Source organism: Arachis stenosperma, chromosome 1 (genome assembly GCF_014773155.1).
Source record: "Arachis stenosperma cultivar V10309 chromosome 1, arast.V10309.gnm1.PFL2, whole genome shotgun sequence".
Lineage (NCBI taxonomy): Eukaryota > Viridiplantae > Streptophyta > Magnoliopsida > Fabales > Fabaceae > Arachis > Arachis stenosperma.
Window position 1 is genome coordinate 125,364,269 of NC_080377.1, and position 15,830 is coordinate 125,380,098.

Here is a 15,830-nt window from a genome sequence, read left to right on the forward strand (position 1 = left end):
TTAAAAATCCCTAGTCCCCTTTCTTTGAAACTCTCGTCTCTTCTTCTAAATCATCATCATTTTCAAAAAAAAAATCCTAATATCTTTTCTTCTTCTCCTTTTTACCGGAGATATCTCAAGTAAGACAGCTAAGAAGAATACATCAAATATTTTAGGCAAGATGCTTATGAAAATTGGAATAGAGACAAGTTGACAGAAAAAATTTGATTTTTTTAGAGCAGATCAAGAGATTGAACGTGAGTTAAACGACGCTGTCAAAGCGTTAGTTTCCTTGGATGATAATGATAATGAAAATACAAACATTTTGAGTAAAAAATTGATGTTGTTTGGTTACTTTTGCTGCTACTAATTTTGCTAAAAATTTCTTACTGGACATATGTGAAACTGTCTTGATTGACAAAGAAGAAGAAGAAGCATTAAAGTGTGAGGGCTGAGTCTGAGAGAGATGCCACTTCTTGGACGGTGTTCTCTTCAGTCTTGGAAGTGGCGAAGCCACTGCTACTGTTGTTGTTTCTATAACCACCCATCATGAGCTCAACAGCCATTGTAACATCACAACCACTGGGTAAAAATAAAGAGAAATGAAAAAGGAGTTAAGTCTTGAAAAGAAGGAGTTGAGTCTCGAATAAGCATCTTTAATTAGAAGAGAGTAAAGAAGAAGGAAGGAGAAAGGTAGCGCTGTTGTAATAAGCCAGAGCCAGAGGTTGGTTGAAGGAAGGAGGAGGAAGGTAGAAGCGGTGATGAACGAAAATGAAAAGGAGTTTATTGGGAAAGAAGAAGAAAATTGGAGGAGGATGCAGAGGAAGAGGAAGGGACGAGGTTCCAGAAGAGAGGGGATTAGGATTTTAAAAAATTGAAATTGGGGTGTTTTTAAAATTATAAAAATTAAAAGTGGTAAATTTTATAATTATAAAAATTGTTAACTGCGCGTCACTCTTAAACCTTAACTCCAGGTAATTCAATTGAAAGTTGGTCACTTTTGTCAAATTTTAAAATCTTTCGGAGATCATTTTATCAATAACAAAGATCAGGTACCATTTTGTCAGCGTTAAAATCTTTCGGACACCAATTTGGTATTTACCTCTTGTATAGAATTTATCAGAAAGATAACACCAGAATTTCTTAACAATAACACATAAATGTATTAATTTTTATAATAAAATTTTTGCTACAAAACACAAAAATATCTTTTTTAACGCTGCATTTTTTCTTTTTTTAATTCTTCATTCTTTTTTTCTTTTTTGTGTTGTGCATACTTCTTCTTTTAGTAACATTACTTCTTATATTAGACTTGAATGAACATTTTTGTATTGTATTACAATCTTATTTAGTTGAATGAATGTAGATTCACACTTATTGGATTGAATTCTTAGCAAAAATAGACCGAAATTTATTCTTTTTTTTTCTCTTTTTCCTAGTTTTATTCATTTCAAGAAAGTAAAACAAGAATAATTATGAAAAAATAAAATAAGAAGGAGAAGATGAAAAAAATGAAAAAGAAGAAGACAAAGTAGAAGATGAGAAGGAGGAGGAAGAAGAGATTTACATTGTGTGCACTTTATTTAAATTTAGAATGCACCAAAATTTCTTAGTGATGACGAAACATAAACAAACTCAATTTAAAACAAGCTCAAAACAGAATGCGCCGAAATTAAACTCATAATGCACTTTATTTACAAATATGCTAGGTGTCCAAGTCTTTTAAGTAATCAAATTTAACCTAATTGTTAAAAATAAAAACTATTCACGCACCCGCCACTTTTTTTTTAACGATCATTGCTTCTTCTTCTTTTTCTTCTTGATGTTATTGTTGTTTAATTTTTTCTTCTTATTTTTTTTCTCTTCCTTCTTTATCATCATCATTGTCGTCTTCTTCTTCTATAAATATTTAGAAAACTAAAACACAAAAATTTTGTCGCACAACACATAAATTTTGGTGTAACAAAAATTTATGTACTATGTTTTAAAAATTTATGTACTATATAAAAAAATTGTATACTAAACCAATTAAATACGTGTAGTATACAAGATACTGAGATATATATATATATATATATATATATATATATATATATATATATATATATATATATATATATATATATATCACAATAAGTTACAAACTTAAAAATTCAAGAAATTTAAACCGGTTTCTTAGTTTCTTAGGTAGTTAAATTCTATTGAAGTTGTAGTTAGTTCTTTGACTTAATCTTAGATAAACTTGTATATATAAGTGTCCTTAGTTGTAGGGAATACGATAGTTTATTTTCATAACTCAATTTCATTTAATTTTTTTTAGTATAATCCTTCCCTGCATCTAGTGCACAATTTTATTTTCTTCTATAATCTAAATGCACTATTATTCATAGTACAAAATTTTGATTTGTACCTCAGAAATTTTTAGAAGATTATATAACTAGAATATTAACTCATTTAACTAATAAAATACATTTACAGTAAAAATTTGTGTGCTATATGCAAAAACCTATGTGCTATGTTTTGAAAATTTGTGTACTATGTGCAAAAATATTTATGCTATATCGATAAGTTTGTGTTATGTAAAAAATTTTATATGTTATGTTTCAAAAATTTGTGTGTTGTATCAATAAGTTCTTGTGCTATATAACAAAAATTTGTGTGCTGCAGAAAGTGCGAAAAAAAAAGGAGTAGTGATGTATAACATTTTTTTTGCTGGGCTTTACACCAACTTGGTTAAACTTGGTTACAAAAAGACTTGTATACATAGTATCATTCCCTTATTTAAATCTAAAATGCACCAAAATTACTTAATAATGATGACGCACAAGCAAATTCCTTCTCCTCCTCCTCCTTCTTCTTCTTCATCATTATCATCATCTTCTTTTTTGTTAATCTTCTCTTACTTGTTTTACATTCTCATGATTCTTGTTATTTTATTCCCTTAACAAGAATAAATACAAGAAAAAATCAAATAAAGAAGAAGAAGAAATATATAATGCTGCAAAATCACTATGAATCAGAGGAGAAAAAGAAAAAAATACATCAATGTTAGAATATATGATAAATATATTCTGACAGATTTTGTATATCATATTTATTAAGTGTATATTTAATTTTTTGATTTATAGCCTGATTAGGTTTCCTAATTATAGCCTAATTATACTCTTCTATTTGGTGTATATAAAGAGATTATTCTAATGAAATAGGCAAGGGATTAATCTCTTTCATGGTATCAGAGCCCTAGGAAAAGATCCTTACTTTTCTCTGTCTTCCGCAGCACAGCTTTGCTCCCTCCTCCTCCTCCTCCTCCTCCTCCTCCTCCTCCTCCTCCTCCTCCTTCTTCTTCATCTCCATCACCGTACCATGTTTGATTCAAAATCTTCTTTTCATCCTACTCTTGCTGTATCCAATATCAAGAATCATGTTCCTATCACTCTTGAGATGGAGAACATACAATATTCCACATGGGCAAACTCTTTAAGATTCACGCACGATCCGATAGAGTAATTGATCATATTATTCCTCTAAAGCAGGACAAAGAAAAGCTGCCTACAACAAAGGAGGAAAAAGAACTTTGGTCAACTCTTGACGCTATGGTTCTATATTAGATTTACGCCACTATATCTCATGATCTTTTTACATACAATTCTTGAACCCGACACTACGGTGATGGAAGCTTGGAATAGACTGCGTGACATGTTCCAGGATAACAAATTCTTCTTCTTCTTCTTCTTCTTCTTCTTCTTCTTCTTCTTCTTCCTCACTTCTCCATCACCATGTCTGATTCAAAATATTCTTTTCATTCTGCTCTTGCTGTATCCAACATCAAGAACCATGTTCCTATCACTCTTGAGATGAAGAACGTACAATATTCTACATGGACAGACTCTTTAAGATTCACGCACGATCCCATAGAGTAATTGATCATATTATTCCTCCAAAGCAAGACAAAGAAAAGATGCCTACAACAAAGGAGGAGAAAGAACTTTGGTCAACTCTTGACGCTATGGTTCTACAGTGGATTTACGCCACTATATCTCATGATCTTTTATATACAATTCTTGAACCCGACACCACGGCAATGGAAGCTTGGAATAAACTGCGTGACATATTTCAGGATAACAGACACTCTCGTGCCGTCACCCTTGAGTATGACTTTACTCATGTAGACATGGCAGATTTTTCAAATATCTCTGCTTATTGTCAACATCTCAAATCTCTATCGGACCAACTCAAGAATGTTGGCTCTCCCGTCAACAATAATAGACTTGTTCTTCAACTGGTCTTTGGCCTCACCGAGCCCTACAATAGTGTAGTCACTCTTATTAGTCAAAATGATCCTTTACCCCAGTTCTATCAAGCCCGTTCAATGCTCACTCTTGAAGAGGTCGACCTTGTTAAGAAGGTGGCACATAGCTCCTCATCAGGCATGGTTGCCCGTTATTCCAATGGGCCTCATGATATTTCTGATCATGCATCTTCCCACCGCAATAATACTGGTAGGAAGAGGAACCAAAACCGCAGTTATAATGGAAGAAAAAATCGCAGCAACAATGGTGGTTGTGGAGGCGAAAAGGGGAGTATACGCACAAGCAACAACCGTGGTATTGGGCAGCAGCCAACAGGTCAGCAACCTCCAATCAATATTCCATGGTATGGCGGGCAGCCATGGCCCTGGATGGCACCTTGGGCTCCTTGACCTATACCTCCTTGTCCATATCCTTCTAATGCATGGACCAATCCCACTCATGAATAGCAGCATCAACCACACCATGGTATACTTGGGACCAGACCCCAATAGGCCTACATGGCAGTCCAACTCCAACAGACATTGAAGCCGCAATGCATACTCTTGGTATCACTCCTCCAGATGCAAATTGGTACATGGACACCGGTGTCACTTCTCACATGACATCCGCACAAGGTAAGCTCACGTCTTATTTCAATCTGTGCAATAAACATGGTATCATTGTTGGTAATGGTCAATCAATTCCAATTCATGGCTACGGTCACACTAAATTGTCTTTCTCGTGTCCTCCTTTACAATTACATAATGTCCTTCATGCTCCTTATCTTGTTAAAAATTTGTTATCCGTAAAAAAATTTACAACTGACAACTCTGTCTCTATTGAATTTGATCTATTTGGGTTTTCTATGAAGGATCTTCAGACGGGAAGGCCGGTAATGCGGTGTGAAAGTCAAGGTGAACTTTATCCCATCACAAATTCAGTCCATTCTCAATCTACTTTTGCTGTTTTAGCACCATCTCTTTGGTATGACCGTTTGGGTCACCCGAAAGCATCTGTTTTGAGCTCTCTCAGAAAGAATAAATTTATTGAATGTCATCCAATTAAAGACACTCGTATTTGTCATTCTTGTCCTCTTGAAAAACATATTAAGTTGTCATTTTATGCTTCAAATTCTAGTACTATTATGCCATTTGATATTATACATAGTGACCTTTGGACGTCACCTATTTTGAATTCATCGGGTCATAGATATTATGTCCTGTTTGTGGATGATTATTCAAAATTTTTGTGGACATTTCTTTTATCGCAAAAATCACAAACTTTTTTCATATTTTTGAATTTCAAAACCTTTATTCGAACCTAATTTGAGCGGGACATAAAGAATATACAATGTGATAATGGAACAGAATTTGATAATGGCCCCTTTTGGGACTTTTGTAAAGTTTCGTCTTTCATGTCCTCATACATCCCCTCAAAATGAAAAAGCCGAAAGACAAATTCATACAATTAACAATATTGTTCGAACCTTATTGGCCCATGCTTCCCTTCCTCCTTCCTTTTGGCATCATGCTTTACAAATAGCAACTTATCTTTTCAATATTCTTCCTCATAAACTATTATACTATCAATCTTCTCTTCGCATTCTTTATCAAAAGGATGCGACTTATTTCCATATTCGGGTGTTTGGGTGTTTATGTTATCCTCTTAGTCCCTCTACAACCATAAATAAACTTCAACCACGGTCAACTCCTTGTATTTTTTTGGGGTATCTTTCACATCATTGTGGGTATAAATGCCTTGATTTGTCATCTAAAAATATCATCATTAGCCGTCACGTCTTATTTGATGAGACGCAATTTCCCTTTGCAAAGGTACATACTCCTCAAAATCATACTTATCGATTTTTGGACGATGGGCCATCTCCCTATGTGGTCCATCATCTCACTACTCCAACAAACTCCCCGGTCGCACCCCTTTTTACCTCTCCTGAGCCCATCTTACCGAGCCCAACTTCTACTCTCCCACCTATCTTTCTTCCTCGCCCAACTCCAATCTCTCAATCTAGTCTACTCACAGGACCTGTTACTAGGAGTCAACATGAGATTTCTAAGCCAAAAAAGTCTTTCAACCTTCTTGTATCAGTGTCTAAATCCTCTTTACCCCGTAATTCTGTGTCTGCTCTTCGTGACCCGAATTGAAAATTGGCTATGGATGATGAATATAATGCTCTTATTGAGAATAAGACGTGAAAATTAGTGCTCTGTCCTCCAAATGTTAATGTCATTCAGTTTATGTGGATTTTTGCTCATAAAGAAAAATCTGATGGTTCTTTTGAGAGGCATAAAGCTCATCTTGTAGGTGTCGGTAAAACTCAACAGGTGGGCGTGGATTGTGGTGAGACGTTTAGTCCGGTAGTCAAACCAGCGACTATTCGCACGGTTCTTAGTTTGTCTCTTTCTAAGACTTGGCCGATTCATCAATTTGATGTCAAAAAATACGCAATATTGATAATAATAATAACGGTGATGATGATGATGATGATGATGATGATGATGATGATGATAGACGAGGAGGATGAGGAGGAAGAGGAGGAATGGAAGGAGAAGAGAAAATTCAAATGAGAAAAGAAGGAGGAAGAGGAGAAGGAGGAGGTGGTGGTGGTGGTGGTGACGCGACGATAACGAAAACGAACACGAAAGATGACGAAGAAAGAGAAGGAGGAGAATGTGCGCGACATGGGTGAAGAAGAAGAAGAAGAAGAGGAGCGACATGGTGAAGAATGTGCGCGCGTGAATTTAAAATATTTTATTAGACTTAATTAAGTATTTTGTTTGGTTGTAAAATGTTATTATTTATATTATCTGAATAATTTTTTAATAAATTAAAAATGTGTAAAAAAATAAATTTGAATTTAGTCATGATGAGAATTTTCATACATTCTAAAAGAAAATTATTAAGTTCAAGTTTTACAAATAGTAAAATATATTTTTTTATGAATTATATGAGCATTCTAGGAGTAAAATCTGTATGTCAAACTCTTTTTTTAATCTCTACTATATGTAGTAAATATTATTATTGTTAGATGGCAGTCTAATCTTATATACATTTTTAAGTTTTTCAGTCATATATTCATTATTCTGTTTTCTTCTTAATTTTTGCATACTATAGTTACAGTTAAAATAGTATATAGTATCTAAGAAGAAAATTAAGCTAAAGCAAAATGTTATTTTGCCTCTACCTAATTTCAGTAATTTGACTCCCCTCTTGGATCCAAATACTACGTTATATACAATTATTATTGAATTGAAAATTTAAAGACAGTTATTATTATTATAATGAAGAGAAGAAAATCTTAAATAAAATTTCAATCTACGATATATTAATTCTTATTTGATCGGGATGAAAAATACAGTGAGAAACCAAAATGAAAAGAAATTATTATTCTAAGAATTTTGTTAACAAATATGTTAAGATACTAAAAACGAAAAAGCTGCTTTTATTGAAAAACTCAAAAACAATTTTATTATTGCCTAATTAAAAAGTATTCTTAAAAGTTAAAACACATTGTAGGAAAATCTAGTTAAGTATTGTTTATTTTTTGTTAACACAAAGGCTCAACAAATGGCAGACATGCGTTCCTGTTAATACAATCCTAAGACTTTACTAGAAAACGTGTGTGTGTGTAGGTGGTCACCGTTCAGCTCACCTACCTGTTTCAATTTCTTTCTCTTTGTAAATTCCTGTGTTTCTCAGACTCTACCATTCTTCATTGTTGAATTAACTAACATTCACATTCTTCAATCCACAGAACAGAACTTGTGATATCTCTTCATACATTGCCGGGTTGAGGTCATAGTTTTGTGTGGGGTCCAGAGGCGCCAACCATCATCAACAATGTATTTGTCTATTTGATGCTGTGAATCACCAAAACTCACCAACCCCCTAAACACACCATTCTGATTCTCATGGGTCCTCTTCCTCTCTCTATCTCTGTCTCCTGACCCTCCAAGCTTTCTTCTTTCATTTTGATGGCTCTTAAGGCCTCTGCTTCCATCTGTCCTTCTTCTTCTTCTTCTTATCCTCAATTGGGTTCTCATGATTCCAATTGTGGCCTTTTTGGGGGCCTGAATTTAAGGTATGACCTTGACAAGTGCTGCAATTGGAAATGTTGTTGTACTAGTTTGGGTCTTGTGGCTCAGAGAGCTCTAACTCCTGTTGAAGATGAGAAGCCAACTGTCCCCTTGGTTGACTCATCTCTTGCTGCTGATGCTTCTCACTACAATGACTCTAAGGCCTTTCACAAGGATGTAAACCTCCTTCCTAGTGAGTTTCAAGTTTTTAACTTTTTGTCTCCCTCTTTTTCAAGTTTGTCTTTTTGTCTTTTAATAGAATTCTTTTGTTCTGCCACCATTGAGTTGTAACTGTAATCAAATTGTGATTATTGGCTGCTATGTCTTAATTTGGGGTAATGGCTTGAAAGATTATTTTGTTTCTCATAGAATTGTCTTGCTTATTAACCACATGATACCAGCATTGAGCAAAGTTTTCTATTTTATGTTTATTATGATCACAAATTAGGCTCCAATATTTTATTTCAATATACTTGAGACCCCCAATTTATGTTGGATGCACAGTTGCACATGATTGTTGTAATGTCTCTTGTTTCTGTTAATGGATTTGGTGTTTCTTGAAGAGCTTATTGTAATTTCCTACTATGGTACTCGCAGTTGAATGATATTCATATGCTATTGAATTATTGTTTGCTAAAATTTGTAGAGAGCTTAAGAGGTATGGTAGGTAGAGGGGTAATTGGATAAGAGATGACATGCCATATTATGAACTTTTCAGTTTACTTTATCCCCCCAAGGCATCTCTCTCAGCTGCATTATTTCTGTTTTTGATGTTCTCTTCCCTTTAAACACATGGTGTTTTGGTGCAAGTCTGACATTTGTGATTGAACATTATGTACAAAAGGGATAAATTAAGTGTGTCATAGAATTCCAAAGTTTCTTAATGGTTAACCATGATCATTTCATGTAGTGTCATTTTGGTGAGTAATAGAGGACTTGTGCTGACAATCTAACATATTGACTCAGCATAATAGTATGAAGAATAAATATTTTTCATATGATATATAATAAATAGTTAAGTATAACTTTGATCTTGCTTTCTACAGTAGAGTAATTAAGCTTAAATTTGATGCTTTTAACTATAACATTGTATCCTATCCGTTAAAAAACACTTTAAACCATGCACTCATGGTTATATGCATATGCATGTACAGGTAAACACAACTTCATAGTATAATGGATGCAACTATTGTTTTTATCCTATCAGTAAAATCTTCTTTCCTGTCTTACTCTTACTTTCAGCATAGTTATATGACTTTCTTTATTGCAGGGCCATTGACAGCAATTGATGTTTCTTCTTCTCCAAGAGATGGATCAAAGGTGCGAGTGGCTTATCAGGTATAATTCTGTATAGCTTATTTTCAAGTAAAATGTTTATGGCAACATTAAATTTGTTAACCTGTTCATTGCTTGATACAGGGTCTTCCAGGAGCATATAGTGAGGATGCAGCATTGAAAGCATATCCAAAATGTGAGACTGTGCCATGTGACGAATTTGAAGCTGCATTCAAGGTTCTATTTCTTGTTTTATTATGTCTTCTCTCTCTAGCCCCACATTTGACACATTAACTTTTAACCGCTGCAAAGTTGCATTGATATATTTGTGTTCTTCTCTGTAGGCAGTTGAATTGTGGTTGGTGGATAAAGCCGTTCTACCCATCGAAAATTCTGTTGGTGGAAGCATCCACCGTAACTATGACCTACTTCTTCGTCATAGGCTGCATATTGTTGGGGAGGTGCAGTTGCAAGTTAGCCACTGCCTCTTAGGATTGCCCGGTGTAAGAAAGGAGGAGCTCAAAGCTGTTGTGAGTCATCCTCAGGTTGGCTATATTACATATGGTTCTTTTTTATGTTTAAGATCAATTGGAGTTTATGCACTAGGTCACCTATTCCGAGAACAGAATGGAGTACACATGGTCATGCTTTAAGCAGCCAAACAGTTTATCTTAGAGAAATAATTTTATGTGCAGGCTCTAGCACAATGTGAGAATATGCTTAATGATTTAGGTGTCGTTAAAATTGGTTCGCCTGATACTGCAGCTGCAGCTAAGGTATATTGTAAAATTTCCTTGGTCAGCATTGATCAGGATCATTTATAGTACCATGTCCTAACAAGTAGGATCTTGTGGACAGACAGTGGCCTTGGATTGTGTAAGAGATACTGGAGCTATTGCAAGTTGCCGAGCTGCAAAGATATATGGCCTTGATGTGCTTGCAGAAGGAATTCAGGTAGGACTTCGTGAAATATTTTAGCACAGAAAACATGAGGCCTCAGCTTTTTGCATTCTTAAATCACATGGTTCTTATTGCATGGAATTTGAGTCAAAGGTTATTTTCACTATGGTTAGGAGTAGCGTTTCCTATCTGAGCTGAGATTGGACAATGTTTATTTACTGTTTTATCAGTATTACTTTATCCTAATATTTAAAAATGACAGATAATCATTTCCCTTTGATTGATGTATAGGACTTGGGACCATTTTTTCCAATAATTGATAGTGTTCCAAGAATAAAATTAATAAGGCAGCAGTTTGCTTCGTGATAGCAGTTGAAGTGTTGACAAAAGGAACTATAACTCGTTCACAAAATTGCTTAATTATTACAGTGTTCATTAAGGATACTTTAAAATGATTTGTTATGGTCACTCCTTACTTTTTATCTCTTATTGCAAAGCATAGTTTGTTGTAACCACAAGAAAGGAGAAAAAAAAAATGTCTGTTGTTACTATCAAATGAAGAGTTTTAGGTTGAGCTGATTCATTTGCCATCTTGATAGGATGATGATGTAAATATTACTCGTTTCTTGATCCTTGCAAGGGATCCTATAATCCCAGGAACTGACAGGCCCTACAAGGTAAAAATAGTTTATCTTTTTATAGTTATTTAGTTATAAATTTTGCTGATATATTCGTGAGTTTTGTCTCAGACTAGCATTGTGTTCAGTCTCGAAGAAGGCCCTGGTGTACTTTTCAAAGCCTTGGCAGTTTTTTCTATGAGGAATATTAATTTGTCAAAGGTGAACTATATTAACTGATTTTTGAAAATCTGAAATTAAGACACAGCCATTGCTCTTATTTCTCTGTTCCAAATTCAGATAGAGAGTCGCCCGCTAAAGCAGCGTCCACTTCGGGTTGTTGATGATTCAAATGAAGGGAGTGCTAAGTGAGTAGTGGATTTTGTTTCCTAACTGATGTTTGATGTAGTATAATTCAGTATGTAAACTTTTAAGTTTAGATGCAAATTGACCAGTAGTGCATACATATCTTGCCAACATTATGAAGATAGTGGGAGTATGTGAATGATATGCAAAAACCTCTTTGTCAGTCCAAATCACTAAATTATCAAATATGGTATAGCTTTATTCTGAAATGCCTATTTCCCTAGTCATTGATTAAAAAATTGAAAAGAAAATGTTTAGAGATTGGTGTTTAGTTATTTAGTTTTATTTTGTGGTTACAATATTATGATTCTGGTAATACAAATATCTTGTGAAACTAGGCCTAACAGTTTTTTTATTTTTACTTTTTTTACCCCAGGTACTTTGACTACCTCTTCTACATTGATTTTGAAGCCTCGATGGCAGACCCCCGATCACAATATGCCTTAGGACATTTGCAGGTATCTTAACAACTCAAGTTGTGTTCCTTGCCAAATTAATTTTCTCTCCAATTCTCAATAGGGGTATATATATATTCAATTATTGATAATGAATAAGTTAACAAGAAATGCAAATTTTGCAAAAAGTATATTGATTAGATGTCAAGTGAAAGAAAAGAAATAATAAATAAATGAATGTCACACTTCAGTAGTTAAGTAAAATAACTATGATAATTATTTGCTAACAAATTATCACTATCTATTACTCTTAGATATATGAATAGACATCTTTGTCATTTTTAATTGCAAATTCCCAAAAGAGTGATGTATATATCTCCTTAGGGAGCAATATGTAGTAGAAAAATCACCATCATATATCCTTCCACCGAAGAATCAATATCACACATCCGCGATTGGTCGTAGTTTATTAATTTCTTGACTTGCCTGATCCAACAGCAAATACTACAACGCTGCTACTTGCTAGTTGCTAGGAAAGCTCCATCTATTGGCCCTTTATTTTGGTTAGGTAGCATATCAGTTTGACAAATTTGCACTGCTAACTTCAACTCTCCTTCCACATCAAATTGCATGAATGATACATTGTTAAAATTCCTACTGTACACTGCATCCATGCTTGATTACAAAACTTGTATGTCCCACCTGTCCTCACTATGCCTTGGCAAAAGGTATAATATTGACATGTTTTCTGTGTTGACTTTATCTATCTTCAAAGGTAATTTTCAAAGGGAAACTCAAGTTATCAGTAACATCATCTTTTTTTTTTCCCCAGGAATTTGCAAGATTTCTTCGTGTTCTTGGTTGTTATCCAATGGATACAGTTTTATAGAATCATAAATGGCTTAAATAGGAGCAACTGTGCATGCTGTACATTTCAGAGTGTCATTGATCTTGGCATAAGCGGCTACTGGCAGAGTTAGTTTCATCTTGAATCAGAGAGACATGGGGAGAAAGTATCCATCATTTAAGAGCATTTCCTCTATCAAAATTCTTTTTTCATCTCCTAAGGAGGTGCTTTGGAGTATCATAAAGTGAGTTTTCAAGAGCAGATTGGATAAGGCATCTTGAAAGATCATAGTTTGTCACCTTTAACACCTAACTCCTCAAACCCTCTTTTTCATTTACATTTTTTTGGATCCCTTTAATATTATTTTATATTATATGATATTAATAGCGAACATCATGATGGCAAATAAATGAATGGCCAAGCCGCCCCCAAGATTTTCTTCTTCCTTTGCTTCTTTGGTTAGAGTTAAGCCTTGAACCGGCAATTATATATACATTTTATTTTATTGCTTACATGATGACAATAAAATTTTAACCTAAAATTCCATACTCGTTGACCATCTTGGAGTCAAAAGTTGAATAGTTTACTTAAAAAGAAAAACGCATCAGGTTAGTGGAACTCTTTCCAGCTTGATTGAGAGTTGATCTAAATCATGCTATGGAGAATCCCATTGAGAGCTATTTGGAATTTTCATTACCAATGTTTTACAAGTCTTGAACAGAAGCAAAGGATTTTGATTTTCATATCAGATTGGGACCATTTGATTATAATCATAAATAGCTTGGAAATATTGATAGCAATGTGCTTTTTGGGTCAATTATTACAGAACAGGCTAAATAGCAAGCATACTAAAGAGTGAAGACAAGACAAGTACACTGATACACACGATGTTCACTGATCAATACTAACAACTTATTCATAGAAAAAGCACAAGGAGTTCTCATTTGGACTAAAGCACGATCTTCAGTTCAGTTCCTTCAGGAAATCTTCATTGTCAACCAAGACCTACAAAATTTCATTCAAAATGAATCATAATGGAAGCAAATACAGAACAAGAAAATGTGGACAGCTAAGAAGAACCTCACTTCTTTGATCACATGTTAAGGAAGAGAGCATATTACAGCTGAACTCAATCTAAGGAAAATAAAAAAAAAAAGAACATGAACTTACAGTTTTCCATCCATCAGGATCCAAGAAAGAAGTAATTTTCGTGTTAATGCCGGGAATTGGACCCGGTGGCCGAGTAATCTTGCCTCCAAGCTCTTGTGCAATGGCGCTAACAACTTCTGCGCTCTTGTATACATCGTCGGTACCAATAGCAATCTGTGCATAAGCATTTCCCTTGGAGTATTCAGTGACACCATAGTTGTATGTCAACTCCAACACAGTTGTTTCGTGCTCCTCTCCATACCCAAGAAGTGCTGCAGTGTACTGTAGTGACATTACACAATACATCACTTAACTAGAGACTTTAAGTTGCTTAGACTTGAAGCTACGATGAATGTTATCTTCGTGTGAAGTTAATAGTTGATAACTATTATATAAGAATTTAGTCAAATATATCAAATCATATAACGATTCTTAATATCAATTTCACATGAAAACAACTATATGAATCTCCACTCATCATTGCTAATATCAATTCCAAGAACAAGAAGCGCCCTCACCTTGTACTCAGGCTTGTCAACCTTCCTCAACAACTTAAGACCCACAGCCTGCACCAATAATAAGCATTTTGGTTAATATTGAAGCATATTATTATTATTATTATCACATACAGCATTTTGACTAATACCTTTTCATAAAACTGAATTGAGCGCTCCAAGTCACCAACACGAAGCATTATTTGGCAAAAAGGGTCATGGATGGTAGGTCTTTGGATGAGACCAAAAGTGTAACCGTCAGGATCATTAACAAAGGCGATGACCGTGGTCCCTCCCTGAACCGGACCAGGCTCCCTTGTGATATTTCCACCCTTGGACCGGATGTGTTCAGCCAATTTGTATACCTACAAAATTGAACACAAATGTGGCAACGTGACTCGCTCTCTTCACATCACAATGAAGAAATCAGTTGAAGATTTGGCTGGTAACTCACATCTTGTGTTGCAATAGCAAAATGTCCAAAGCCATCTCCAATGTCATATGAACTCACTCCATAATCTGAGAATAAACGATTTTAAAACAAGGTTACATATAGTGAGAGAACACAAGCTAGAAAAGGAAAAGATAGATTAGCATACTATATGTTAACTCCACAACAAAATGAGATTCTTCAGGGCCAAATCCGAGAAAAGCATTGGCATATTTCTCCTCTGGAACATCCCTCTGCCTCAAAAGCTTCATTCCAAAGCATTCAGTATAAAACCTGAAAGACGGTGAAGAAATCTCATTCATCATTGTACTGTGACTAAGCAAGTTACATTACATATCAGAATAAAGAACCTACTTGATGGTGCGATCAAGATCACCAACACGGTAAACCACATGAAGTAAGCGGCGCTTATCTTGCTTCGGCCATTCCAACAAATCAGCCATATCAATTCAATTCAGCTTCTGTGCAGGACAAGCTAACCAGTAAGAGTGAGTGAGTAGTGAAACTACTATACTGGTCAATGGAAAGACCCTGCCGTTATTTATCTTCATAATTCACTGAATTAATGCCACGACACTTGGCAATCCATGATTTGCTAATTCGTATATACAATTCTAGCCAAGAATTCATCCGTTGAATGTTATGGACACATCGTGCCTGCCTCTCAACCCTTGGCCTTGCACATCCTTTTCAATCGCATTCAATTTTTTTGTACACGTGAATGACATGATGCTTATATATATATATTTTCTATACAATTAATATTGCTAGATTGAACTTAAAATTTTTTGAAAAGTTAGTTGTTAAGAATACATTAGATGCAAATTAAAAACTTATGAAACAAAATTAAAATAAAATATAATTTAAGAATATTTTAAAATTTTTGGCAAATTTTAAAAATAAAAAATATACTTTATTCAAAAAAATATTAGAGGAACAATATTTTTTAGCAATGTTAAATATAACTAGTTCAACAC

At 34.5% G+C, this 15,830-nt stretch overlaps 3 protein-coding genes across 3 annotated transcripts; 2 read left to right on the top strand and 1 right to left on the bottom strand.

Annotated features, from left to right (window-relative positions):
- The first annotated feature begins 3,856 nt into the window (after nt 1–3,856).
- LOC130934028 (uncharacterized) lies at nt 3,857–4,678 on the top strand. The gene has a single exon (XM_057863619.1). It carries the CDS (start codon nt 3,857–3,859, stop codon nt 4,676–4,678), a length of 822 nt encoding a protein of 273 aa, XP_057719602.1.
- Nucleotides 4,679–7,918: 3,240 nt separating this feature from the next.
- On the top strand, nt 7,919–13,206 carry LOC130970862 (arogenate dehydratase/prephenate dehydratase 1, chloroplastic). Its single transcript, XM_057897069.1, has 11 exons — nt 7,919–8,552; nt 9,630–9,697; nt 9,779–9,871; nt 9,979–10,179; nt 10,330–10,410; nt 10,493–10,588; nt 11,134–11,211; nt 11,284–11,373; nt 11,452–11,519; nt 11,894–11,975; nt 12,745–13,206. The coding sequence occupies exons 1-11, from the start codon at nt 8,258–8,260 to the stop codon at nt 12,799–12,801; spliced, it is 1,209 nt and encodes a 402-aa protein (XP_057753052.1). The 5' UTR covers nt 7,919–8,257; the 3' UTR covers nt 12,802–13,206.
- A 287-nt stretch (nt 13,207–13,493) lies between these two features.
- LOC130970874 (lactoylglutathione lyase GLX1-like) lies at nt 13,494–15,462 on the bottom strand. The gene is made up of 7 exons (XM_057897073.1): nt 15,208–15,462; nt 15,002–15,126; nt 14,857–14,921; nt 14,555–14,767; nt 14,427–14,474; nt 13,930–14,190; nt 13,494–13,764 (listed from the first exon to the last, which is right to left on the bottom strand). Exons 1-7 carry the CDS (start codon nt 15,294–15,296, stop codon nt 13,723–13,725), a joined length of 843 nt encoding a protein of 280 aa, XP_057753056.1. The 5' UTR covers nt 15,297–15,462; the 3' UTR covers nt 13,494–13,722.
- Nucleotides 15,463–15,830: the final 368 nt, after the last annotated feature.